At 44.2% G+C, this 27,544-nt stretch overlaps 1 protein-coding gene across 4 annotated transcripts in view; it reads left to right on the forward strand.

The window, feature by feature from the left end:
- The window catches only part of LOC133111056 (cadherin-13-like), a 52,334-nt gene that overhangs the window by 7,738 nt on the left and 17,052 nt on the right, over positions 1-27,544 (forward strand). For 3 of the 4 annotated variants that reach the window (XM_061221216.1, XM_061221215.1, XM_061221214.1), the window contains exons 3-7: positions 4,452-4,612; positions 4,927-5,034; positions 9,531-9,683; positions 11,290-11,434; positions 16,783-16,961. In XM_061221216.1, the coding sequence (XP_061077200.1) occupies positions 4,452-4,612; positions 4,927-5,034; positions 9,531-9,683; positions 11,290-11,434; positions 16,783-16,961 (746 nt within the window). The remainder of the gene's footprint in view (positions 1-4,451; positions 4,613-4,926; positions 5,035-9,530; positions 9,684-11,289; positions 11,435-16,782; positions 16,962-27,544) is intronic. The other variant, XM_061221217.1, reaches the window with a different exon arrangement.

Consider the following 27,544-nt stretch of genomic DNA (forward strand, 5'->3'; position numbering starts at 1 on the left):
ACGCACACACACACACACATACACACACACGCACACATGTACACATGTAGACACACACACACACTCACACGTATACATACACTCACACATGCACACTCACACACACACATGCATGCATACTCACACACACACTCAGCAGACAGATGGACAGAGAGGGAGAGAATGAGAGAGACTGAGAGAGAGAGACAGATGACAGAGAGGCAGACAGGCAGCTAAACAGACAGTTGGGTCTATGGAGCATAGTGATGCACATGGCTATGGTGCTTGGTCATGATTGGATAATTGACACTCGCAGCCAGGAGGATTTGGAAATAGGCCAATGGCTACTTTGGTGACCAACCAAAACAACACGCAGCAGAAAATATCCTCAAATGTGTCATTGTCTCCAGATAGGTCTTTCCCTAAAATACAAAAGTCAAAGGCTTTAAACAGGCAACAAACTGAGAAAGATTGCCTGAGCTGTGCATGCTTGCAGGTTAACCTGCTGCTGTCCATGGAGCAGAAGGCCTCCAAGGTTTTGCGAGACAGTAGGATAATCTGCCAGCAGCCAAATGGGATGCACTTTTAAAGACACCATGAAACCAAAGTTAGAGCAGCACTAGCTTCTGTGATATTATGTGATATTATATGTGAAATAAATCTTTCAGGGTGAATTTTTAAAGGGTGTGTCAGGACAGAAGAACCAAGGGCAACCAGGAAATAAGCATAATAGGTGTGTTTATTCAGGACACAGCAGACAGGCAGTGGTCGAAACACAGACAGAAGGAAAATCCAAGGTCGGGGTGCACAAAGTACGATACACGAAAAAGAAAATCAGAAAAGCGCTGGAAAGAATGGAGTGAACACATTACAATCTGGTAGGGAACTAACTTAGACATAAAGGTATATATACACAGACCAATGAACTGAAATGTGCGAGTGCGGGGAACCAGTTTGAGACTGGTAAAACAAATTAATTAATGATAGAACTACGGAAAGGGAACATGAGACACGAACACAGGACAAGAAACAGAAAATGGCAAACAGAAAAAACACGGAGTATGACAGGGTCGAGTGTCGAAAGGACATTGATTGGAGGGGAACATAAAATTTGGGGAATAGATATTTGATCAACAAGCACACCCACTGGTAACCGATGGCAAAAACTCTAAATTCAAATAATTTTCTAGGAAGTGGATGGAATAAAACCTTTTTTGTGAAATTCTTACAATTATTATAATTTTGTGGAATATGTATATACGTTAAGATGTTTGTATGAAGAATTGAATAAATTGAGGAAGACGTTAATTTTGATTTCAGCTTGTCTTTAACACACCCTCCACATATCATAGCCTCCACATATCATTACTAAGACCATCCATGGAACTCAGCACCTTCACCTCTACAGAGTTAAGGGGCTCTAATGTAAAAAACAAGCATTTCTTAACAAGCATTTTCTGTCTTGTAATAAGACTTAAGATTTTTTTTTCTTCTCTGAAGTACAAAATATTAGCTTGTTTTAAGTTACTGTTTGCTTGACAAGTGGCAAATTGTTAACACCCCATTGGTAAATATTGAAGTATACCACTGGAAAATAGTTTATAAAAAGAGCTGAATGTGCCACTTGTGCATCTGTATCTGTTAAAAGCTCTTTGCTAATTTCAGGAAGGGGATTTTCTTTATAGGTCAAACAAACAGGTGTAGTCACCACAATGATGCTGATGCACCAGAGCCTTGACATTTGGTCATAGAGGTTCAGTGGTTCAAAAAGTATTCAGAGCCCTTCACCTATTGCACACTTTATTGTGTTTCAGATTTCAATTTAAATGGATAAAATTGTAATTTTTGTGCATCAATCTACACTCAATAACCCATAATGACAAAGTGAAAATATGTTTTTAGAAATTATTTCAAATTTATGAAAAATCTAAAACTGATCTCTCATTTACGTAAGTTTGCTATGGCACTCTGAATTGTGGTCTGGTACATACTTTTACTAGTTGTGTCTAGAACTTGATTGGAGTCCACCTGTGGCAAATTGAATTGACTGCACATACCGGGGTCTTTTATTTACTTACAAAGCACAGGCCTTTATTTGGGGCAGGCTTGTATTCGAGGCAGGCCTTTATTTCTTATTAGGCTTCTGTTGTAGAATTTTATTCTTAGAAATAAAGTAAAAGGCTACACTTCAAGTGGGCCAACACTGTTCAACACTTCCTGTAACCGTTCAGAAATCAATTAGTGTAGGCTAATCAGGAAACACCGTTTGGTAAGTCATAGTGTCAGTCTTAACAGACTTAGTTTATTGCAAATATTCTCAAACACAATAAATCACATGCAAGTCCAGAATCCATAAAATAACAACTTGCCAGACACGCCTTCATGAACAATAACAAATTAGCGTAGATAACAGCAAGTTAAGGATCTTTTTTTTCCTAAAGTGCGTTTTATTGTGAGACATGCGTTTCGTTTGGAGCAGCATACCGGTAGGCTATCAAAAGATTTTTGCTTAGGTTTGGGATTTAATTTACTTTTGGACTGTTTGATTCTATTGCTAAATGTTGGGACTGATGGGCACTGAAATCTGGGGGGTATTTGATGGTTCACTGTTAAGTTTTATGTAGTTGAAAGAGTGTCGGGATTTCCACCTGTTTGTTCATTGCAAGCCAAGGCAGCCGCTTTCATTAATTAATTGAACGTGCGCTGTGCTGTAAATACATGGAAACCTTATTGCGTAGCCAAGTAGCCTAAATTGAGTTAATTTTTAATTTTGCCTGATTTACTTATTATAAAATTCGTAGGCTGGAATGCCTCGCGGCAACAATTGTGTTTAAATGTATACTGCTTCAGCCTTTGGCAAGCTACTTAGAAGGGGGCGGCAAGCGACTGGTAGCTTGAGAGCAACGTGTTGGAGACCCATGGTGTAGGACAACGACTTTTATTGGCAACAGTATTAAACCATCCATCCATCCATTATCTGAACCCGCTTATCCTGAACAGGGTTGCAGGGGGGCTGGAGCCTATCCCAGCATACATTGGGCGAAAGGCAGGAATACACCCTGGACAGGTCGCCAGTCCATCGCAGGGCACACACACACACCATTCACTCACACACTCATACCTATGGGCAATTTAGACTCTCCAATCAGCCTAACCTGCATGTCTTTGGACTGTGGGAGGAAACCGGAGTACCCGGAGGAAACCCACGCAGACACGGGGAGAACACGCAAACTCGGCACAGAGAGCCCCCGGCCGACGGGGATTTAAACCCAGGACCTCCTTGCTGTGAGGCCAGTATTAAACCAACCAACAATATAAAATATTAAGAAGAGCTCTTTTATTTCATTGAGTTAAATCGAAACAATGTCTTCTAGTGCTCATGGACTGATAGCCCTACTGGTAGGCAATATTACCCTGGCTTGTATTTGGGGGGCGGCCTTTATCTGTCCGAATTGGCCACGCCCCCGGCTATTATCCGAGGCCCGGCTTCAAATAGAATCCCGGACACAATTTGAGGATTTACTGTAGTTTAGAAAGGCATGCACCTGTGTATATAAGGTCCCACAATTCACACTGCATGTCAGGACAAAAACCAATAAATGATATGTCAACCTAAAATTGTGACGAGGCATAGATCAGGGTAAGCGATTTCTAAAGCTTTGAGTGTTCCCAGGAGCATATGTGGCCTCAATAATGATCAAATGGAAGATGTTTGGTCCGGCCAAACTGAGTAAACGAGCATGACGGACCTTCGTCAGGGCGGTGACCAAGAACCCAACGGTCAAAGATTTTGAAAGACATGTTTTCAGTTTGTTATTATGGTCGAGGCACTTAATAACCCATAATGATTATCCATTGAGAATTAAATCTACAACAGAATAAAGTGCAAAAAGTGAAGTCTGAATACTTTCTGGAGACATTGCACCTCCGAAAGTGTACTCTGACATTACGATTGGGATGGGGCCAGATTGGACATTATTTCTGTTTAAATAATGTCATGGACTAAAATGTTTCACTATGAAGGCATACAAACAGTGTGTGTGAGTGTGTGTGCATGCATTTGTGTGTTTGTGTGTGTGTGTATACATGCATTTGTGCATGTGCATGAGTGCATGTCGACTTGAGGTTATGGATGTCATTGTCATCTGTGGGGGTGAAGGTGTATTCTTCAATCCACCAGTCAATCAATAAAATTGTATTTATAAAGCACATTTTAGGATTTGTCACAGTGTTGTTCACAATATAACCTGGCCTAAACCCCCCCACTAACCAAGCCAGAGGTGTCAGTGGAAAGGAAGACCCAGCTTGATGACATGTAGGAAGGAAGCTTTGGAGGAACTAGACCCATCCTCACTAGACCCAAGGCCTGCTCGGGGCGTGAGTTTATAGAAACACGATGTGCTCAGGTCAATCGTCAGTTCACCCGGTCAGTTCTGGTCAGGTCTCGTGGTCTCTCTCTGTGCGGGACAAAGGTACGGGGTTCCCGTGGTTGCAGCCGTATGTCCCGGGGGAAGGTGCAGGCAGGCTGACAGTCAGAAGGGCCAAGGGGAATGGATTATCGACGGCTCGTACTGATGACATCACACAGACCACCATCATAAAAGGCTCGGCCACTTCCTCACGCACCCTCAGGGTGAGTAGCGTGTGTTTTTAGCAGTGACTCCTGCAAAATGAAACCGCCAAAAGCTGTGACTGTATTTGAGAGAGGGTGTGCGTGAAGCTCCTGACCCGTATTTACATGATTGTATGCATTGCACTGCTGCCACACAATTAGATAATTGCATGAATAAGTAGGTATAATAAAGTAAAAAAGTTCCTAATAAATTGCTTCCGGAGTGTATATGAGTGTGTGGGTGTGAGTGTCTGTGTTCTATGTTCATGTGCATGTGTGTATGTTTACATAGTGTGTGATAGTGTGTGATAGCATTCTTCTCTGTATCCATGCAGCAGCTGCTGGCATTGGGCCCAGTCTACAGGAGGAGAAGGTCCTTGCTGATCCCCACAATGTCTGTCCCTGAGAACCAGCGGGCCCCGTTCCCCCGATATATCGGCATGGTAAAGCTCACCTGTCCAGGCACAACCCTAAACTTTGAGTGTGCAGAGGCCATCTCCATGCTGTCCCAGAAACACCCTACGCACACTAATGCGATTGCACAATGGTATACACTGTGTGTAAGGGAGCGGGATCGGCAGTCCAAACGACTTGGGTTCTACAAGTTACTCACAAGACGTCAGATAACCAAGTTTTTTCTGGGGGCATCCCTAGAGGCCAGGAACGTACCCCAGAGGAGGAAGGGGTAAACAATAAAGGGACTTAATAACTCCCTGGCAATTAGCCAACTGCGATATAGCGTACCTAAAACCGGAACGGCAAAGTGAACACGAAAGACAAACAAGACATCCCCTCTCCTAATCCATTGACAAAGTGGGAACACAATCCCTAATACTAGAATACACTGAAACATTTACAATTCAATTTGACTGAGGAAGCAATCTACCAACATTTAGATTATAATAAGCGACAATATTTACAATTGAATTCACCTGACGACGCAGGGTTACTTTTACAAAGGAGACGGGAACATATGAAACACATTAACCCTCTAATTCAACTGAGGATGCAGGAATACTGACAGAGGTAGGAAGTGTACACAAAACAGCGATGGGGATCTCAGTCACGGAACCCCAAGCCTATCGGTGAGAGGGCCGATACTCCAACGATCATGTACACCACTTGACTTTTAGGGAAGTCAGCAACCACCGACATATTAAAAAGGATACATTAAACAAATAAACCCCTAGTTCCACTGGCGAAGCAGGAGTCCTAGTAATGGGGTAGGACATGTAGCCTACATACATGACGGCGAGAGTCGATTTCGGACTCCCGAGCTTATCAGCGCTTTCGCGAAGCTCTCAACCGGAGAGGGGCGATCCGCCCACGACTTGACTTTAAGGAAAAGCCAGCAACCTCAGATATTCACCAGAGGTTCATCTCGGCTCATCTGACTAAGCAGGAGACTTACTAATGCGTCAACTACTGAACTCAACGCACTAACACAAACACATTTAATCAAGCAAATACACGAGCAGCACCGAGGGTCTCCCGCATAGAGCCCTGGGCTAACGGAGGTTCGCAAAGCTCTCCGCCAAGAGGGGCGAACACTCCAGAACACGTGTCATTAACCTTAGTGTAACACATAACAGATCAGCACTAAGGAAACGAAAAGCATAAGCCCGGGTATGAGGTTCATGTGAGCGTAACCCAACTACACCATCCGCCACCAGTTGCGAGTAGCGACTTAGTGCTGTATATCCAATGACTGAAAAAAGACGACCACAATCACAAAAACAAATGCGTGTAGAAAGTGTGCAAATCAAGCACCTAGCTTTACAGAGGAAAACATCAGACCGCTGTCAAACTGTACAGTACGGGAAAAAGACACAAAATGATACCTAGACTAATTTCCACCTCCGGAAAAGAGGGAATATTGATTTCCCCTTACACTTGATCAAAATGGTAAAGTCTAAACCAGTCGGAATTACTCTCAGTAGGCTACTCCTGTGTCCACCTTAACCCAGCCTAATCCTAAAGCTCCTTCCTTCCTAAAGGTAGCTTTTACACAAGGCGGAAATAAACTAGGTGGACGAACTGCCAATGATATCACATGTGCAGAAAAGGGGTGCAATAATCTTGTAAGAAACCCCCCAAATACACCAAAAGGCGGAAGTATCCGAGAGGTGAAGGAAACGCGTGTAGTCTGACCAATGCTACTGGAACAGGGCTAATTTTATTTTGTTCTCGTTTATCTGACTCCAAAAGATAAGTTCAACTGCTCCTCTGTTCTAACAGTTCAACAAAAGGAACTGCACATGTCCGCTAAAAGTGTGGCTCTATATGATCGCTATCTATTTGTATAGACGCAGATGTGCCTGTGGCCTGTATAGCCTACAATGATACACTTAGTATGTATCTTGTGACGGCACTGGTGTTTAGGCAAGTGACTATGGGGTGCAGGTATCCTAGATTGTCTATGTCTGTTAGGACTCTAAACTGCTAAGTGGTGCGAGTCAAGAGGATGCAGGTTCAAATGAATACAATTTATTCAACAATGTGCATTGCAGAAATAGAATGACAATGTGTTACAAGAATTACAAGTTGTAATATGAATGGCTATACGCAAATGGTGCGCAGGAGATCATATTACCGACTCTCCCCGAACTATTCCACGCTTCCCTCTATATACCCAGGGTTTACAGGAAAAACAACAAGTCATCAACAAGCTGACTCACAGGTAACTTGCATTACCTGTGGTTTATTCCTACAAGATCTTTATTCAGCAACCAGTGTACTACTCCACCAATGACACCAAACTATTTCCCACATCATTAGCTACACTGTATGTGGAAAACCTATGGTTTATACAGTGCCATTTCAACTCATCAGTTCTGGGAGCATTCCACTGAGGTGGCAGAATTGCGCAGAGGCAGCACAATGATGCGAGCAATAGTCCTGTATTGACAAGCACTGTCTTTTCATCAAGCCTTGCTGACCCTGTGTCAACATGGTCAACACAGTCTGTTTCCTTTTGGGGGTCTGCAGAGAGGCACACTTATGTAAAATGCCCTACAATCTGAACAATCTAACCCTTGGCATAGACCGTAGGAATCTGCGAACGGGGTCTCAAACTCTCTGAGGAATTCCGTCTTCCACCAGTCCTGTGTCTAACATTTGTGCACCAAAATAAAACGGGAAAGTGAAGATGTGAGAGTATCCTCATTACCCTAAACTGACTGAGAATTGCTACATGTTTAGCTCCCATAGACTCCGTCATAATAGGTAATAAAGAATAGTCAGACACACCTCACATAATGCACAAATGAACATAAAATAACGTGCTATGATGAATGCAACAAACAAGCCCCGATTCAAAGAGAAACAGGGCTTAAATAGACAGGCACATAGCTAGCCTTGGTCAGTAATCCGATCCCACGCGGCAGGCAATTATAATCCTTCATCAGCACGAGGGCATAGATTACCTAATCGCCATTCATTGCCAAAGTGGAATTAATTACCAATATAGGCCAGTGGGGTGAATGTGTGATGTTCAACCAATCAAATTGTATTTATACAGCAAATTTAACAAAGGATTTGTCACAATGTGCTGCATACATGCATGCATGCACACGTGTCTAATCACCAGATCCAGTTGCCCAATACCACCTTGGGGGTCATAATGGGATGTAGCCCTCCTGCAAGATTCCTCCCCCACAACACTTACAGCAATTGTGGAATTGCTGTGTGCAACATGATAGTTGCCAGTGTGGTTCTGCACAGTGATGCTGGCTAGTTATTCGGGTCCTGGGATTTTAAATGTCCCTTAGAACCAGTACTTATTCAATTAATGACAAGCTATACACAGCTTCAGTGAATAACCAACTTTACAATTATCAGCTTCAACATATAACTGACCCTAGCCTAAATCTTTCCAATAATAACCAACCTTCCCTAAACTCTTTCAAATAATAACCAACGTTCCCCTAAACAGCTTCCATTTGCAGTCATATGTACCATAAACAGCTTTATTTAACTACAAGTCTTACAATAAACAGCTTCAGTTAAGCTGCAGCTGTGTGACTGAATAATATGTAAAAATATTTGCTGTGACTGGCTTGAGATGAGCACACCTGCTGTGTGTGAGTTTCACCATTCTCTCCTCTGGTGTTTAGAGTCTCAGCAGTGCAGCCTACTGAACATTAACACTCCTTAAAGGCCTATTAATTAAAACTTTAATATCGCAGATCTGTCTGCGGCAATCATCCACACACGGCCTCAAAAGTGCCAGGGGCCACAAAAAATAAGAAAATCGGAATGAAAGATGACAGGAACAGAAAGATCTGTGTTGAAGGGAAGAGAGATTTAGAGGGATGGACAGCGTATCAGGTGGAGGATGCAGTTTGATTCAGAAGCTGTCAGAGTCTGCGGGCTGTGCATTTCATTTTTAATTTTGATTTTCACTCCGTGTTCAGATAAAGTCAGAGTATACTCAGATGGGATTAAGTGATGGTGAAGATATAGAGCATTCCAAAGTGGGTTGGACTCAAGGATATTAAGAAGTTTACATTTATCCGTCACTAGGAATGAGAACCATTTTGTAGCTGCTTTCATTTATTAAAAATGTGACTGCTCTTGAACAAGGCTGCTGGCATTCACTTCAGCACTGTAATTAATGAATTATCCTGTCAATGGCTGGCCTAGTTTGTGTGTGTGTGTGTGTGTGTGTTCATTCTTTATCTCTCTCACATGCTACCTTGGAACTGGTGTGTTTGCTAGTCACATGTGAGTACCTGCTCCACAGAATTTTTTATCAATCCATTATCTAACACTTGTTCCATTATCCCATTATCCAGCAGACAGCATTTCAGTCAATTCCTTGTCCAAGAGACTCGTGAATATTAGTCTATTATCAGACTCATTCAGTCCATTCTGTAATTGTCGTATGGATCATATGAATGTCATATCTGGCATAACCCTTCCCGATGGGGGCATGCAGGTGATTTTGGCTGACGAGCAGGGGAGCCACATCTTCCGTCTGACAGGGCAGGGGGCAGATCAGGACCCCAAGGGCGTGTTCAGCATTGGCCAGCTGACTGGTAAGGTCACTGTGAACCGTGCCCTGGACAGAGAGGACATTGCGTTCTACCGGGTGAGTTACTGACACATCCCTTCCACCAGGTAATGCCATTATTTGGACAGTGACATGTTTTATGTTGTTTTTACTCCATACTCCAGCAAACAAACAGCTGGAATAAGACAATCATCATGTGGTTAAAAGATCACTTAATTTGAGAGCTTTAAATTCATATTGGGCAAATTGTCGCAATTACAGCCCTTTTAACTCCTAGTGTCCCCAATTTTATTGGACCAAAAGTACTTGGCTACTCAAATGTTTCTTGGACAGGTGTGTCAAGTTTCATCGTCAGTTCATGCTCAGAAGAGCCAGCAAAAGGTCTAGAGTTGATTCTGGGAGTGGCATCTGCATTTGTTGTTGTTGTCTCTCAACATTAGGACCAAAGAAGTGTCAATGCCAGTAAAGCAGGCCACTGTTAGGCTTAAAAATTTGAAAAGACCTGTACCAGAGAGATGGAAACAAAAGAAAAGCTCATGACCCACAGCACCCCTCTCATCGGAACTAGCTCTGTTGTGACAAACGTGAACATAATAGGCATTGTTGTCAGTCACCACCAGGTGAATCTTTGAAGAAAGGGAGTGATCTTCCTGCTGATCTTCTTTTTTTGGCACCACCACTTTTTTTCCAAACAAGTATTGATTCTTTAAAGAAACACTTTCTTTTCCTTGAAATCAGCAAATAGGTTCACGTGTGTTCAATGATGATGCCGAAGTGTACAGAAACATCTTTTCTGTATACTTCTGCTCAGATCGAAGCAAAACTGATTGGACGACGACGCTTTAGCTGTATCCATCCTGCAGCAGGACAATACAGCTAAAGCGAAATATACAGCTAAAGCAACCAAATTGTTTTTTCGGGCCAAAAAGTGGAATATTCTCGACTGGCCAAGTGAATCACCTGACCTCAATCCAATTCAGCATGCGTTCCACTTGCTGAAGACCAGACTGAAGTCAAATAACTCCCGAAACAATGAGGAAGAGGGCTGCAGTACAGGCCTGGCAGAGCATCACCTGGGAAGATACCCAGTGTCTGGCGATGTCTATTAATGACAGGATCAAAGGTAATAGGGAGGAATCTGTTAGAGAAAAGGCGGGTGAAACAGACAATGCAAATGCAAGTTGGTATTTCTACCGTAGTACATCTGAGTCTGATAGATGTTTTCCATAGACAGAGACTTTTTCCATAGACAGAGGGACTTTTTCTGTATATACTGAGGGACTTTTTACATAAACCGAGGGCTGTTTTCCATACATACAAGGACGCTTTCGTAGACTGACGGACATTTTTCATAGACTGATGAACATTTCACTAAGATGGCGTCTGAGGTCCACCATACATGAGAATGATCCTGGATGGATGGCACTCCAACACAGCACATAACAACAGACAGGAAAGAAGCAAAGTGAAATAGCCAAGTTTTTGTTAAATGACTTTCAACTTTTCATTATTGTGTCCATTGGACTGGTTCCAGTGTGCATGAAGTAATAAACAAAAACTGTCAAAACTTTGCCAAAACTGTCAAGTGCCTTCCTTTAGGAGGTTTCAGATCCAATGATGCAGTGGGCGTGACCTTTATGCCACATGACCCCTGAGCCCTTCCACCTCTCCTCTCTCTCGGCAGTTGCAGGTGTCTACAACCGATCAGAGTGGGAAGGTTCTGGAAGGCCCAGTCCAGCTGGAGGTGAATGTGATCGATCAGAATGACAACAGGCCAATCTTCACAGAGACGCGATATGCAGGGGAGGTGCTGGAGGGCTCTCCTGCAGGTAGGGGGGGCTGTTTTAATGGAGCAGGGGAAGCCACAGGGTTGAGAAGTGAATTTATGACATTTATGACAATAAGTAGCTCCTGTGAGAAAGGTTTTTAGGGGAACATTTTTCTTTGTACCTTTTTAGAGCCAGGGTTTCAAAGGGGTGTCCGTGGACCTTGAAAGTACTGTAGGGGGTCCCTTATTCACCAATCAGCCACAACATTAAAACCACCTGCTTAAACCATTTTTTTTATAATTAAAAATGCTTTAAGCAGATAATCATGAGTTAATTGCATTTCATTTTTTTGGGCGGTTCTTGTACTGGTGTTCATACTGGTGTTCATGATCATGTCTATCTTAACAGGTGCTCCAGGACCTGTAGAAGTTTTCATATTTAAAAAAAATAAAGACCACCTGCCATATTTTAAAATGTAATCATGAAAAAACTGGTTTAAGCATAAAAAACTGGTTTTAATGTTGTGGCTGATTAGTGTATAAAATGTTTCAAAATATGAAGCCTTTTAAAATATAACCCCTTTCAATTTATAATTGGGGTACCCTGAATGCCTTTAAGGCTGGGTGGGGGGTCCTTGGATTTAGCCTCTGTCAGTCATTAGCTGCATGTTTCTGTGTGCAGTGTTCATACTGAAATCATGGCTTTTCTTACTGGTAATTTAGAACATGGGACCAGATGTACATACAAATGTGGCCTGGCAAGGGTAAGTTGGTGAAATTAATGTCATATTTACTAAGGCTACTCAGTGCATGGGACTGCCTACTAATCACATCTTGCAAATGAAGCAGAGTGTCTAAAAAAACTCCTGTTCAGGGCGTTGAATGTCTTCATTGGATGTGGGGAAATTGATGCATCTTCTGGTGTGACGTAAGAGCGTATCCAGCACGACGGACTGAGCAGGATTGTGATATTCCAGCTGTGGTGGCTATTGACGATTGAAATGATCCAGATGGGAGATAATTTGTCAGTAGTAAGTAGTGTGACTATTGTTTGGATGGAATGGGAACTGTGTGTGAGAGTTTCTAGGTCATCTTTTATTTCTCCCAGAAGAGTAATTATTTCTATGGCTGGGTGTTTGTCACAGAAATCGCAGGTATCCATTATTTTTTCATAGCCTTTCCCTGTTTTTAGGGCCAGTTTTGGTTGGTACTGTAACTATAACGTTGCTGCAATCAATGTTTGATATCTCCTGTCAACAGCTGGGCACTCCATGTCCTGTAGCTAAGCTTTGTCAGTGACAACAAAGATATTGCAATGTAGGTTGCAAGATGCACCAAATCTAACTTTTATTTATTTATTTATTTATTATTATTATTATTATTATTATTATTATTATTATTATTATTATTATTATTAAATGAATAAAAATATCTGTATTTTTTATTTATCAAATCTAACTTTTAAAGAAATTTAAAAAAAAATTATTTTAGCAATGTTAATGGCAAAAAAGCATGTTCTTTCCACGATAGATGAATTCACTTTCTTGTATTGTTTTACTAGTGACAACTTCCCACTGATTTTTCTTTTTTACTTCAAGCACTTGTTAGTCGCTGCAGGCGCACATGCTATTTCAGTCATTTTCACGCTGCTGCACATGAGATCTATCTATTATTAGACTTTCTTTAGCATGTTTACATGTGGAAAATGTTGATTATTGTGCACTGTCCCTGATAAATAAAATTACAAAAAAAAATAGACTACTCAATACTAGACAATATTTCCCATATTTTAAATATTCTTATTCATGTGGCTGCTTAATCTGTATTCCTTGATTAGCTCTTGCTTGGGGTTGAAATAGTGTGTTTCTTGCTGCAAAGATTCATGTGTCTCTATCTTGGTTGCACCTTGATTTATGCCTGCTCTTTAGAGGTGCAGAAATTTCACCGAAAAATCTAACACTAAATATTTACCACAGCTGGATGCATCTGGGAACTAACCTCCTGCTAATTCCTTCACTGGCTAATACAGACATCCTATCACATATGGGAGGAGACTTTCATGCACATTATACCAGTTAAATGCATACTTACAGTAAGCCTCAGTAACATGGGCCTTGAGATCTGGAACTGGAGATCCATAAAACAGATGGGAAGCAGTGGAGCATCGCACTCCCCTAAAGTTTTAAATAAATCACTCTGAATTACTTAATTTCTTGCGTCGAGTCAGAGCTTGCATGTGTCCCCAAGGAAACACAAGCAATGCTTTTCCAGACAGAGGTGAAATAACAGATTATTTCTTTCATACGCCTCCTGACAATTTAGAGAATCAAGTCTCTCAGACTGCACTGAAGGCGCTTCAGTACCAATTGCCTGAAAGAGCTGAGGCCCAAAAGCCAAGGAATAAAGTGCTTCTGAGGACTTGCTGAAATGTACACACACAGCAAACTTTGTCGATTGCATGTATGACACACACAGCGCCCTAATCTGGTCATACAATTCACATGCACAATGCAAAATACAATTCTTGAGTAATCAATTTGTGTTGCCAAACCTAACCCTCACATATCAAGACTAAACCAGAAACCAGGGCCACATTCAGCCCTGAAAAAACATAGCAAAACATTTCTTTGAACAGACAGGTGGCACGTTGAACATCCTGTTGCAAACCGTGGGCGGACTGACTGAGATGGTACGGTTTGCTCCTATGGCATCTGATAAGGCTTTCTTCAGCCTTTAAAGCATAGTCCTATGCCATTTTTGATTCGGGCTACACCCCTGACACACCCACCAAGGGGGCCAAACATACGTTGTACACTGTTGGGAGGAGACTTATCATTCAACACAGAAACCGATGTAGAACCTTTTCCGTTTGAACGTGCCCCAAGCACATCTCCCTGTCAACCAATTTGAAAACATGTACACCTACCCGGTAGCCAATCAGAAACCATGTACACCTCTCTGTCAGCAAGTTCTTTTCCTCCCTCAACATGGAGAACGATCTCACAAAACTTCATTTCAAATTTGTCCCACCAGGCCAGATAAATGGTGGTTGGACCATGTTACTGTCCTCACACATTGCTCAAGACAGACCCAGAAAAGGGTTGCATTAATCATTTCTTCATATTTATGCAATGACCCAGTCCAGTAGCAACAGACTAGTCTCCTGGGTTTTAGCAGTCACAGATTCTAATGACAGTAGTACCTCAGAAGCTGTGTTTCCCTTTCAGAAGTATGGGGTTGAGGAAAGGCGGAGAGCCAGGAGGGTAATCCCTTGTAAGCGGGTACCCGAACGTGTCCGCCACTAAACCCTGGAAGGTAGAGGAAACAGAGAACAATACAGAGGCAGCTCCGACCAAATAAAGAAAATAGCCCCAAAAAACGGCTAAGGAAAATAAAGCAACCTGTTACGACCTGGTACTCACCGATGTTTCAATAACGAAGAGAGTTGATTACGGCGTAACATTCACTATCACAAACCCTTCAGAAAGAAGTAACCAGTACGCAGCGTTATAAAGAAGTAAGAGAATGTTTAATAATTACAACACTAAATAGAGTCCTATACTAATAATATCCTTGTCAATTAAAGGTCCGTGATTCGGAAATCTCACCATCTAAGTTGTTCTACAATGGGGTGAAACTTCTCCAAAGTTCGGTCTCTTAAAGTCACAGACAACTTGTTGGTAGCGGAGGTCAAAGCGGCTTCCAGCTGCATGTGAATTGATGTAGTCTCGCTCTTGACAGCGTGCGGCTCCTATATAGTTGCATTCTTCTTGGCATGTGTTGCTCCGCGACGACCGCCGGCATTCTTAGCAACAGCTGCATCTGGTCCGGTCTCCCAACGTGACGAGATGCTGCATCCTCTTCGTCCAAGTGTGTTTCTCAGCAACGGAATGCACGCTCCCCTCCACCTGTATAGGGAAGCACAAAAACACAGCAGTACCCAGCCCAAAACAGCCAAAAAGCAACAGCATTATACATCCCAAAACACTGGGACGTAACACCCCCACCCTTAAGACAATGAATATCTCCCTATTCATTGTCACATTCGTAAGTCCGGGACAATGCATCAGCAACAACATTATCACGTCCAGGGATATGCTGAATATCCAAATCATAAGCCTGCAAAAATAAGCTCCAACGCATGAGACGCTGATTCTGATTACGCAAAACTGATTAAGGAAAACTAGTGGGTTATGATCCGTCTGTACCACAACAGGGCGTAAAGAGGAACCTACATAAACATCAAAATGTTGTAATGCAAGAACCAAGGCTAAAGCTTCCTTTTCTATTGTGGAGTATAAACGCTGATGCCGATTGAGCTTCCTAGAAAAGTAGCATACTGGGTGGTCAATACCGTGAGCGTCTTCCTGAACCAGGACGGCACCAGCCCCACAGTCACTTGCATCCACAGGAAGCTTAAATGGGCGCGTAACATCTGGCGCGGAGATAACAGGTGTGCTGACCAGCAAGGCCTTCACGTTCTCAAATGACCGTTGACATTTCTCAGTCCACTTAAAAACTGTTTTAGTGCTGAGCATATCAGTTAACGGTGAGGCAACCGCAGAGAAATTCTTACAGAAGCTACGGTAATAACCTACCATGCCCAAGAATGTAATTACCGCCTCCACCTTTGAGTCCATCGGACGTACGTGTACGCGTCCGCGTACGTGACAGTTGCTTGCCAAACTCGCATTTTTCCAAGTTTACTGTTAAATTGGCAGCAGACAAACGGTCAAAAAGATCTCCTCTCTGTTTTACATGCTCGGTCCAAGAAGCGCTGTAAATTACCAGGTCATCTAGATACGCTTTGCAACCTGGCAAGTCAGATACGACAAGGTTAACCAACCTCTGAAATGTAGCAGGAGCATTCCTAATACCAAAAGGCATTACCGTATACTGCAGGAAAGTATCTGGTGTAACAAAAGCAGAAATCTCCTTTGCACGTTTCGACAGGGGAACTTGCCAGTAAGCCTTAAGCAAGTCAAACTTGCTTACATAAGCACTCGGTCAACACAGTCATCCATTCGAGTCAGGTTTAGTGACTAGGTTCCTGTAGTCTCTGCAAAACCGAAAAGTGCCATCGGGTTTGCCAACGAGCAGGCAGGGAGAACTCCAATCGCTTGAGCTAGGCTCAGCTATGCCATTCTGTAGCATGTAGTTCACCTCCTTCTTAAGCTGTGCTAGTTTCTCTGGGTTAACACGATAGTGGCCACGACCGGTACTACCTCCCAACCCTGACAAGAAGTTAATACAGCCCCAATTGATTTGGGACTTTTTAACCGATGTCACATTGATTAGGGCTAGGTCTGTGATGTTTCACTAACCTGAGTGTACTTTCTAGTACTTAAAAGTTTCGGGCTAGGAAAGTATTAGTTAATAAACACATTAAGTTCCCTGCTGTTTTTTCAGGGACTACCGTGATGACGGTGACAGCGCTTGACGTGGATGACCCCAGCACGGATAATGCTGCCCTGCGCTACAGCCTCGCAAAGCAGTCCCCCGGCCTGCCCTCACCAAACATGTTCCACATCCATCCAGAAAAGGGAGACATAGTCACGGCAGTCTCGGCCGGGTTGCTTGATAGAAAGGTGAGAGTTTTGCGCTCTCTTTGTTGCGAGCACCAGCCAGTCACAGAACGCAGCTCTGGTCCTGATGTTTGATATCTGTGTTTTTTCATTGGTCACATCCACCCAGTGTTAATTGCCTGCAGAAATTCTCGTGGAGAGAGTTGATAAGTCACAATAGCCATTCCTTTTTAGGCTTTCCCCCCTCTTCTCCCAAATTTGGAATGCCAAATAATTTATGTTGTCCATATATAGACTGTATAGCTCATACATGCACAAGGAAGAGAACAGTGCCTACAAAATTTTACAGACGGGCCATTTCTTCTGAGATCATGATATTAAAGAGTGCCAGGAAATCTCAGTGGTTGGGGGACTTTGTCCCCTGGTATGTATTTTTGGTTTGTGTTTTCTTCCCGAGCTGCGCCTCGAGGGTTTTATTTTCTCGTGCCTAGTTTTTACGCTAGGTTGTATTTTCTTTTCGGCGGTCCCGGTCTGATACCGTCAGTGCTGTGTGTCAAGCACATTTTGGGTTTTGAGTTTCGCCCTGTTTCGGAGGGTTGTTTTATTTTCCCAGCCGCTTTTGGCTTAATTTCTGTTATCCTTCTAATTCGCCTTCGGGTTAGTTTCTGTTCCTCCCTCTGTTCTGGGAGTAGGGGTTATCGCCTCCATATTGAGTTTTAGTGGCGAACACGTTTGCGTGCTCGCTTTAAAAGGGTTTCCCCTTTAGTCGCTACTGGCTCTCCGCCCAACCCCATCCTCACAGTTGCAATACAGAATGATGACTGGCGGTGTTTGTTTAATTGATAGGTGAGAGTGGTTTCACCCATTACCTGGTGTATGGAAGAATCTATTTCCGGTGGGCATTTGCATGTGAACTGGGCTACTGCTGCTGGGTGTAAATGCTGCTCTCCTGCAACCATTTTGGGAGTAACAACTAACTACCATTTACTTTAAATACACAGGGTACAATAAAACATTGTTTATGAGGGAACTACAAGAAGAAGATTAAGGAATATAAGTAACAATAAATAAAGTATAGCTAGAGCTTCAGGCCGTGTAATAGCATAGGAATACAATGCCAGCAGAGAGAATTCTAATTCTTCACAAGGAAAAAAAAGCACTGGTGTTGGACTGTGAGGAAATTATATTACCACCGATAGAACAACAGTTGGAGAATTTCTGCAAAATATGCGGATGACTGAGGCCAAGGAACATCTAGGTAAAACTGTAGTTCTCAATTCATTATGTACTCCGCTGAAAGCATACTCAGAACAATTGTTTAAATTTTTATACTAACTATAGCTGATGACGATATAATTATTGCATCCTATTTTCATATAGGCTACCTGAAAATGAATAAGAAGTGATTAGTATATTAGTATATTAGTGTGCAGAGTGTTATGCATTAGCGTGTACATTTGTTAATCCCCGCTCCAAGCAGAAAACTCATCCGACTGCCGTATACAGTGGAGTCCAAAAGTCTGAGACCAAATTGAAAATCTGGGATGTTTTTTCATGTAGTCCTGGAAATAAACAGAAAGTTTTAGGATTTAGAAAAAATTTAAACAAATTCAAGTAACTTCAAAGCACTTCTGCGCAATCCACAATCACCTGACCTCAAACCCATTGAACATTTATGGAGGCAGTCTGACTTGACTGACAAGCCAATCATTCAGTAACATCACAAGATGCTCTTTGGAACATAGTCAAATAATGCTGGGATAACATGAATCCATAAACTGGTGCTTTTCCTTTGAGACATGTTCACAGTTGTTTGGTAGTTTTGATCCATTTTGTGAATGAAATTAACTGACAAGTTGCATGTTGGTGCAGAGAGTTGTATGAAGAGTTTTGATCATCTGGCTGCTCCATGTTGTCGCTATGTTGTTGCAGGTGGATACACATCCTTACTCCTGCTCTTACCATTATGTAAAATCAATCATCGGTCATTTGACCACCTGCTCAAACATGCTTGTCAAAAAAGGTTGAAAACCCCTGTGACAAAGGATGGTGAAGCAATATTGCATTCAATGATAATGTGGTAAAATTGATCCTATTCCAAAGTAATTGGTGTCAATAGACTTCTTTATCCTAAAACATTTATGATCTAAACATGGAATGTTGTAACAGTTGTTACCCGTTTCCATAAAACTATGCTTTAGGAGTAATGTTAGTTACTTATTTTGAGTAGCTGGATACATTGGTAGTTAGATGCATTGTAGTGAATGAAAAGACAGTATTTTAAAATGTAATGTGTGTATTTCATTTTGAAATGCTAGTACTTTGAAAGTTAAGTTGAGTCATTGTGAACAAGTGTTTTGGTTCAGTGATCAAATGATTTTTGGTTTATGTATATTGTTTCCAAGCAATTCAAAAAAGTGTTTAGAGTTTTGAAAAATGTGTGTATGTGTGTGTGATGTGGGATTTGAGCATCATTAAGTTGACAGGATTTCCATTTGCGGGGGGAAGGAAGCAGGATGTGTGTGAATGAGATGCTCTGTCTGTGCTATTTACACTCATTAAAGTCATGGGGGGGACTCTCCCACTCCTAAACCCCTTATGACTCCTGCTTGTAAACCACTGGTATTAGTGCTCAGGACAAATATTAGGCAGGACCCCCCCTTCTAAGGAGCGGCCCCAGACGCTCCTTTAGCCCCCGGCCTGCGGAACTCATGGATGAGCTCTGGGTCCAGAATGTTCCTAGTGGGAACCCAACAGCGCTCCTCAGGGCCATAGCCCTCCCAGTCCACAAGGTACTGTCTACCCCTGCCCACGCGATGCTCAGCCAGGATGCGGCGCACCGTATAGGCTGTACCCCCGTCAACTAACCGTGGAGGCGGTGGAGGAACCTCAGCCGGGGCCAGCACGCTGGTGAGCACCGGTTTAAGGCGTGAGATATGGAAGGTGGGGTGGATCCTCATGGACCGGGGCAGTTGGAGTCTCACCGTAACTGGGTTGATCTTTTTAACAATACGGAATGGACCCACATAGCGGGGGACGAGCTTCCGCGACTCCACTCGCAATGGCAGATTGCGAGTGGACAGCCACACCCTCTGCCCTACCCTGTAGGAAGGAGCCGACCGGCGATGTCTGTCGGCCAGTCGCTTCTGGGTAGCAGTAGCCCGTAGGAGTGCTGCCCGTACTTTAATCCAGGTGCCTCGGCACCGCCGAACAAAAGCCTCCGCGGAGGGCACCTCGGCCCCCTTCTCCAGTTCCGGGAACAATGGCGGCACGTACCCAAATTGAGCCTCGAAGGGTGAGAACCCGGTGGAGGCGTTGCGCAGAGTGTTGTGTGCGTACTCGGCCCACACGAGCTGACGACTCCAGGACGAGCCTCCAAAAGACGTGTGAGGACCTGGGTCACGTGCTGAATGTGTTCGGTGAGATTGTTGGATAATATTGAAATATCGTCCAACACAAATCTCTCCAACATCTCCCTGAGCACATCATTCACCAGCGCCTGAAATACTGCGGGGGCGTTAGAGAGACCGAACGGCATGACTAGATATTCGTAATGCCCGGTGTGGGTATTAAACGCCATTTTCCACTCATCGCCCTCGCGTATGCATACAAGATTGTATGCATTACGGAGGTTGAGTTTAGTAAAGACAGATGCGGATTGCAGGCGCTGAAACGCGGAGTTCATTAGCGGTAGGGGATACCTATTTTGAATGGTTATCGTATTCAACCCTCTATAATCTATGCAGGGTCTCAGGCTCCCGTCCTTTTTTCACAAAAAAGAACCTGGCCCCCGCTGGTGACGTAGATGGTCTAATAAACCCGTTAGCTAATGCATCGCGAATGTATTCGTTCATAGCCTTGCTCTCCGGTGCCGACAACGAATACAGTGACCCCCTAGGTGGAGACGTTCCTGGGAATAACTCAATGGCACAGTTGTAGAGGTCCTCACACGGGGCGCCAAAATATGTAGGGGTCCTCGCACGGGACTCCAAATTATGTAGGGTCCTCGCACGGGCCGCCAAATAACGCAGGGATTTTACTCTCTACAAAACCGGGCGCCAGTTAAACGTTGTGTAGCAGTATAACTGCAAAAAGTAATCAGTCTCATAAAATTACTATTATCAGAAATATCTAACCACAAATTTAGTATTTTAATTAATAATTAAAATAACCAATATTAATGATTAAACATACCGATAACCTGAAGGTTGGAAGTTCTTCGAAAGACTGCTTTAACTCGGCTCTCCTGTCTATGCGATTCCAAAATGGACACCAGGGTTTAATAAAATATATTTATTAATAAAATATATTTATTAAACAAACATACAAACACATAACAGATAAACTAACGGAAATTTAGTTGGGTAAATTAGTAGGTTAAGTTAGGGCGTGTATGTGTGTGTGTGTGGGCGCGCGCGAGCGCGCGTGTCGCTTGAACAAAGGAAAGGTGGGAGTAGCTAGCTTGAGCAAGCTAGAGTTCTGGGTATGGTAATGAGTTAGAGTTAGCTGTGAGATGGGACTACTTGAGTAGTTTTACTCTATATATGCGCAAAAGACGGCGAATCAATTCACGTACATATATATGTAGCTAACCAAACACATTACAATAGTAGGATGGTAAATATTGAAACACAGATTCACAAAAACAGTTAAGACTAAACTAAACACTGGCTATGCCTGAATGTTTGTTCTCTTACTGAGTCCATACGCATTGGATCCAAAAGACATGCTGTCCTTATAGGAGCCGCGATGGTGCTGTGAATGCGTGTCCTGGAGAGATGCACAGGCTGGGGCGTCTTAGCTGCGCGCTGTCGTCTGGTCCACTCGGTTGCTGGAAGGATGTTCGCTTGTCCTTTTTCCGGGTGGAAAAGTTTGTTGCTGTTGTTCGATGGTGAGCTTTGCAGGAGTAAACTGAAATATTTCGCGTACACCAGTTTCCACTCACTACAGGCCACGAAGTTACCGCGAGGTAACTGGGTGTGTCCGTAGGCCTGGTAGTGCGCTCTGCAGCATTCAGCCTCTGTCCGAGTCTCGGAGCAGATGAGCTGAAGCGAATGGCCAAAAAGGGTGCGTCGAAGAGAAGAAGCAGAAGAGGCAGAAAAAGCAGAAGAAAAACAGAAGAGAGATCCCAAGAACGCGTCTTGCTCTTATACGGGACCGTTTATTGCTCCCGCCATTACGGGATTGGCTGAACCAAGTTAGACGTCATTCGTGGTGGACGTCGTGGAATTTTCCTGTGGGAATGTGGAAGTTGTAGTCCCTACACAGTCATAGGGTCGGTGCGGAGGTAACGTAGTGGCTCACTGTTTGCTAAACACCTCCGCTACCTCCCTATATTCCCTGGGAACGTTCTGCAGGAGAGGAAACGCAATCGCCCCTATCATCCGCCCCTCATCTCCACTGTCAGAGTCCTGCAAGGATCTCTCAGAGTCCCGGTCAGTGACGTCACTGACCTCCCCCTCGTCCACGGGGGGACTCCAGTCACAGACGGAGTCCCATTCCACACTCTCCACCTGAGGACTAGTCTGAGGGCTGGGGAACCCCCTAGCCTCCTCCTCGTCCCCCTCGGAGTCTATATCGGTCTCTACGGGTGGAGCTGCGGGAGTGTGCGTCTGCTCAGAGTGATTGGCGCACTGCGGACCCCACCGGGACACCGGATTGCTCCGGTCTCCCCAGTATATTTGGGGTTGATGTTTTACTAACCAAACGTGACCTAGTACAATCGGGTATGCTGGAGACTCCACCAAAAAGAAATAAATGCGCTCCCAGTGCCCCAGAAACGGAATCCGCATTACTACCCGCTCAGTCATCTGACGCACAACCCCGGACCCCAACGGACCCGAACCGGCAGTCTCTGGTGTTTTGCCCACTGTTGGTCGATAAAATTGTCAACTGCCCCGGAATTAATAAAGGCGTCTGCCCTAGCCCCACCCCCCTTCCACGTCAAGTTGACGGGGAGAAACGTGCGAAAGCTGATACCTCTCACCAGTCCCACTAGTGACTTTTGCTTCACTAGTGGGACTGCGCTTTTCCCTTCAGGTCGGGGCAGTTTCTAACTAGGTGCCCAGGTCGCCTACAAAAGAAACACAATCCCTCTTTCCAGGGACGTTTCTTAGGGCTCACCAGATTAGCACTGTCCACCTGCATAGGTTCCTCCCCTGTGTGTGTGTCTTGTCCCCCCACCGTACTGACAGCCTTGCCTGGAGAGGACAGAATAGGCCAGTTGGACCGACCTCCCCTGCCTGCTCTCTCCCTCTCCCGTTCTTGAACCCAGTTGTCAATGCGGATCGCCGCGGATATTAGCGCGCCTAAACTCCCCGGTGGCTCCATGGTGGCCAGGGCATCCCGGACTGGGTCAGATAACGCGCTAGTGAACAAGGTTATGAGCGGGTTGTCCGCCCACCCTGTCTCACCTGCCAGAGCCTGAAACTCAACAGAAAACTCGGCAACACTCTGGGCACCCTGCTTTATCCATGTTAACCGAGACGCCGCCTCTCTACCCATGACGTCGTGGTCGAATACACACGTCATCTCCTGCATTAGGAGCTAGGAGTAATTCATGAGGGGAGCCTGACCACGAATCAGCGGGTCTGCCCAGGCCAGAGCCGTCCCCGTCAACAGAGATAAGATGAACGCTACCCGAGCATCCTCCGTGGCGAAACGCGAGGGTTGAGATTTAAAAAAAATGAGGCACTGGGAGAGGAACCCCCTACATTTCCCTGCCTCTCCACCATACCGTAAAGGGAGCTGGAGCTTGGGCTCCCTAACCACCGGTGTAATGGGTTGGTAAGTAGGAGTGGTTACTTGGGGGGGAAGGGACGATTGGGAGGTGTCAGAGATGGGTGCGGGTTTTAGAGAAGACCGAAACTCGCTGGCTAATTGCCGGAACGTCTCGGCGAGTCCGAACAATACCTCTTGCTGTTGGTCTAACCTAGTTAATATTTCATCCTGCCGTTGAAATACCCTGGTTTTCTGCTCGGCAGTGGCAGTTTGTTGTGCACGCAACATCAGTAATTCCTGCTCTTGCCTAACCAGAGCAGCCTGCTGGGCGGCTACAACCGCCTCCAGAGGAGAATCCCCTCCCACACTAGTCACTGGCCTCTCCATGCTGGCTTCGGTGTTCTGTGAGGTTGAGGAGGTGCGGAGAGGCAGGTGCGACTAAGGGGTAATCCCTTGTAAGCGGACACACAAACGTGCCCGCCACTAAGACCCCGGGGGGTAGAGGAAACAGCACTGAACACGGAGACAACGCCGCACAAATAAAAGGAAGAGCCACAAATAATGGCTCTGAAAATAAAAACTACCCTACAAAACCAGGGTGAAAATCACAACCAAAAATGAGTGCGTAAAGGCTAGCACTCCTACCCCGGACCGGGGAAAACCCAAAATAAAAGTACAACTCAGTATAAAAGACTGGGCGAACAAAAATAAAGACTCAGGAGTCGCAGCTCCGAAAAAACACACAAACCAAAATACAAAATACCGGGGACAACGTCCCTCACCCACGGACTCACACAAGCCGAAAACAAAAAGAAGCAAAGAACAAAAGAACCTACAGGAAGGCGGTCACAGACTAGCGTGCAGACCCCTTCCTTACCTTTTCTGATCACAATGAGAACCCAGAACCAGCACAATACCTGACTCGTTAAATGTGTCTACCATGTGCTAATACCAGCTTAGGTGGCAGAGCGCACAGTGACACCGAAGCGAAGACTGAGGGGAAATGAGCGCTTTAAATACCTTCAGGAGGTAGACATCAAGTAGGCACTAATGACCACCAGGTGAAAGTAATAAGCCCCCCTGGTGGCCACAACCAGTACTACCTCCAACCCTGACACAGGCTTAAAATCAGGAGCTGGGACAGGGGCAGGCTTAAAATCAGGAGCTGGGACAGAGGCAGGCTTAAAATCAGGAGCTGGGACAGGGGCAGGGGCCGTAGCAGAACTCTTTCAGAATGCGCTCCAGCCTTTCAGATTTCACTGTGATTAACTGCCACCTATAATTCATATTTGCTGTGGCAGTTAATCAGACTATGCTTCCCCTGAGGCAGTGCTTGAAGTGACTGCTGAAGTCAGTGAAAGCAGCCACCCTCAGCTATTCATGCATCTGCGCAGCAGGGAGTTTGTTTAGAGACAGTCACCTCATGTCATGCTCTATGCTACTGGACTGACTGTCTTTGAAGTACCATATGGAGTGCAGTCCATAAGTATTTGAACAGCGACACATTTTTTATGTTTTGGCTCTACTCCAGCACATTGAATTTTAAACAAAGAAATGTATATGTATGTAATATGAAGTTGAGTTATACTGTTATAACACCTATTATCCATTTGATCAATTCTGTCAATATACAAGTCATGAAGAGAAGGCATAATATGTAGGGACAGCTTACACAAGTGAAAAAGACTTGAAGGGATTGCATCGAAGACAAACAAAGGCAGATTTCTGTAACTTAAAGGCTCATCCCTACTGGTAAACAAATTGCATACAAATACAATATTATATTCAACCATCTGACTCAAATTAAAAACTTGGGAAACTATTTTGATTATAGGGTAAAATATAATTAATTCGGTGGACAATATGTTTGCAGACGCACAGGTCAAGATAATTCACAATCGTTTTCCACATTGATATTACTGTGGGCGGCACGGATGGTGCAGTGGGTAGCACTGCCGCCTCACAGCAAGGAGGTCCTGGGTTTGAATCGGCCGGGGCCTCTCTGTGTGGAGTTTGCATGTTCTCCCTGTGTTTGCGTGGGTTTGCTTCCACAGTCCAAAGACATGCAGGTTAGACTAATTGGAGAGTCTAAATTTCCCGCGTGTGCGTGTGTGCGTGCGTGCGTGTGTGCCCTGCGATGGACTGGCGACCTGTCCAGGGTGTACTCCAGCCCACCTGCGACCCTGTTCAGAATAAGCGGGTTTGGATAATGAATGAATGAATTAATATTATTGTGGTGGTGATATTGTTACACAGAGCCCTTAAAGGAATACACCAACATTTTGGGAGATATACGACTTACCCAGCAGAAGAAGGAAGGATACATGTGTGTTCAGCGGTTATAGTTCCAACTGTCTAACTGTCGTTTTTGCAATCTGTGTTCCTCTGTTTCCTGTTTGGCAATATTACCCAAGTGGTCCGCATGTATGATGACTGTGCAATGTAACGCAAGTTGTTAGAATATAAAACTGATGAATGCAGAATGCAGCAGCTCGCCTGGTCTTCAACCTTCCCAAACACTCACATGTCACCCCCCTGCTTACTTCCCTCCACTGGCTGCCTGTCATGGCTCGCATCAAATTCAAAACATTGGTGCTAGCCTTCCAAGCAGTTAAGGGGTCTTCCCCAGCTTCCCCTTGGCACCTCCCCCTCTCCAAACTTCCACCTCACGCTCACGACTACTGTCTGTTCTGGCTCCACGGTGGTGGAACAAACTCCCTGTTGAGGTCAGAACAGTAGAATCTCTTCCCATCTTCAAACTGAAGACGCACCTCTTCAAGCTGCACCTCTCCCTGTCCCTCCCTACCTCCCTACCTCCCTGTAAACCTTAATTGTTGTCTTTCTGTGATTTACTTGTGTATCAAGATGTTTAGTTTGGCTAGGTAAGCAGTGTTTGGCCAGTTAAGGGGTTTGTTCATACATGCGTGTTGCGGTATTACGATTAAAAAGAAAAAAGAAAAGAATCTAAGAGGCCCTGGTCCTTATCTTTGTTGTGCAGGTAGCAGTTGAAATTGTACTTCCCTCTAGGGTCTTTCAGCGCACTCATCCCTGGTTATGTGAGACCGGTGCGTGGGGGGTTGGACCCAAAATGCACAACTCAGGGAATGTCCAGTGAGCGTAGTAAAAAAACAAGCAATGTTCATAAAGTCCTGCCAAAACCAAAGTACAGTACCGAGGGAGAAGGCAGTCTCGTAATCGGTACACCATGCAAAAAGTCCAGTAGCCAGGAAAGCTGTCAGTGGGGCAGAAGTACAGGCGGATGGTAGGCAGGCTCAGGGTCGATGATGGCGCAAGAGTCAAGACCAAAGTCTGCTTCACGGGGCAAAAGCACAAAGACAGCAGGTAAAGTCATGGTACAGACAGGTCAACAGGTCAACAAAACAGAAGTCAATAATCTTTGGTCAATAAACAGGCTTGGATCGTAACAGGTAGACAATGGCTTGACAAACCCACTAAAGCGTGCACTGACAAACAGGAGGCAACAATTTCACAAAGACATGACATGGAACTGAGCTATATATGCAGATGTAGACAGGTGTAGACAATTAGGGAAGTGTGAGTGACAGAAAGGGAAAGAGAAAAAATTTGAATTTAAGGTTTGCAGAAAGACACAAAAAAGTGTATGCTAATCAATGAACAAAACAACATAACATGAAACAACATAAATCGTGACATAACAAGTTTGAGAAAAATGACATGAATAAGCTACATAACGTGGCAAGACAAGACTAACAATTAAATCATAACAACTAAACATGAAACGTAACATCATATGAAAATTAAATGTAACAAGAAATAAAGCATAACAACATGGCGAGACTAACATAATACGCAACATGACAATAACGTAACTAAGACAATGACTAAACATGAAACATGACTTGACAAACATGAAACGTGACATTATGGGTATGCACTTTGCACTG

Source organism: Conger conger, chromosome 15 (assembly GCF_963514075.1).
Source record: "Conger conger chromosome 15, fConCon1.1, whole genome shotgun sequence".
In the NCBI taxonomy this organism is placed as follows: Eukaryota; Metazoa; Chordata; class Actinopteri; order Anguilliformes; family Congridae; genus Conger; species Conger conger.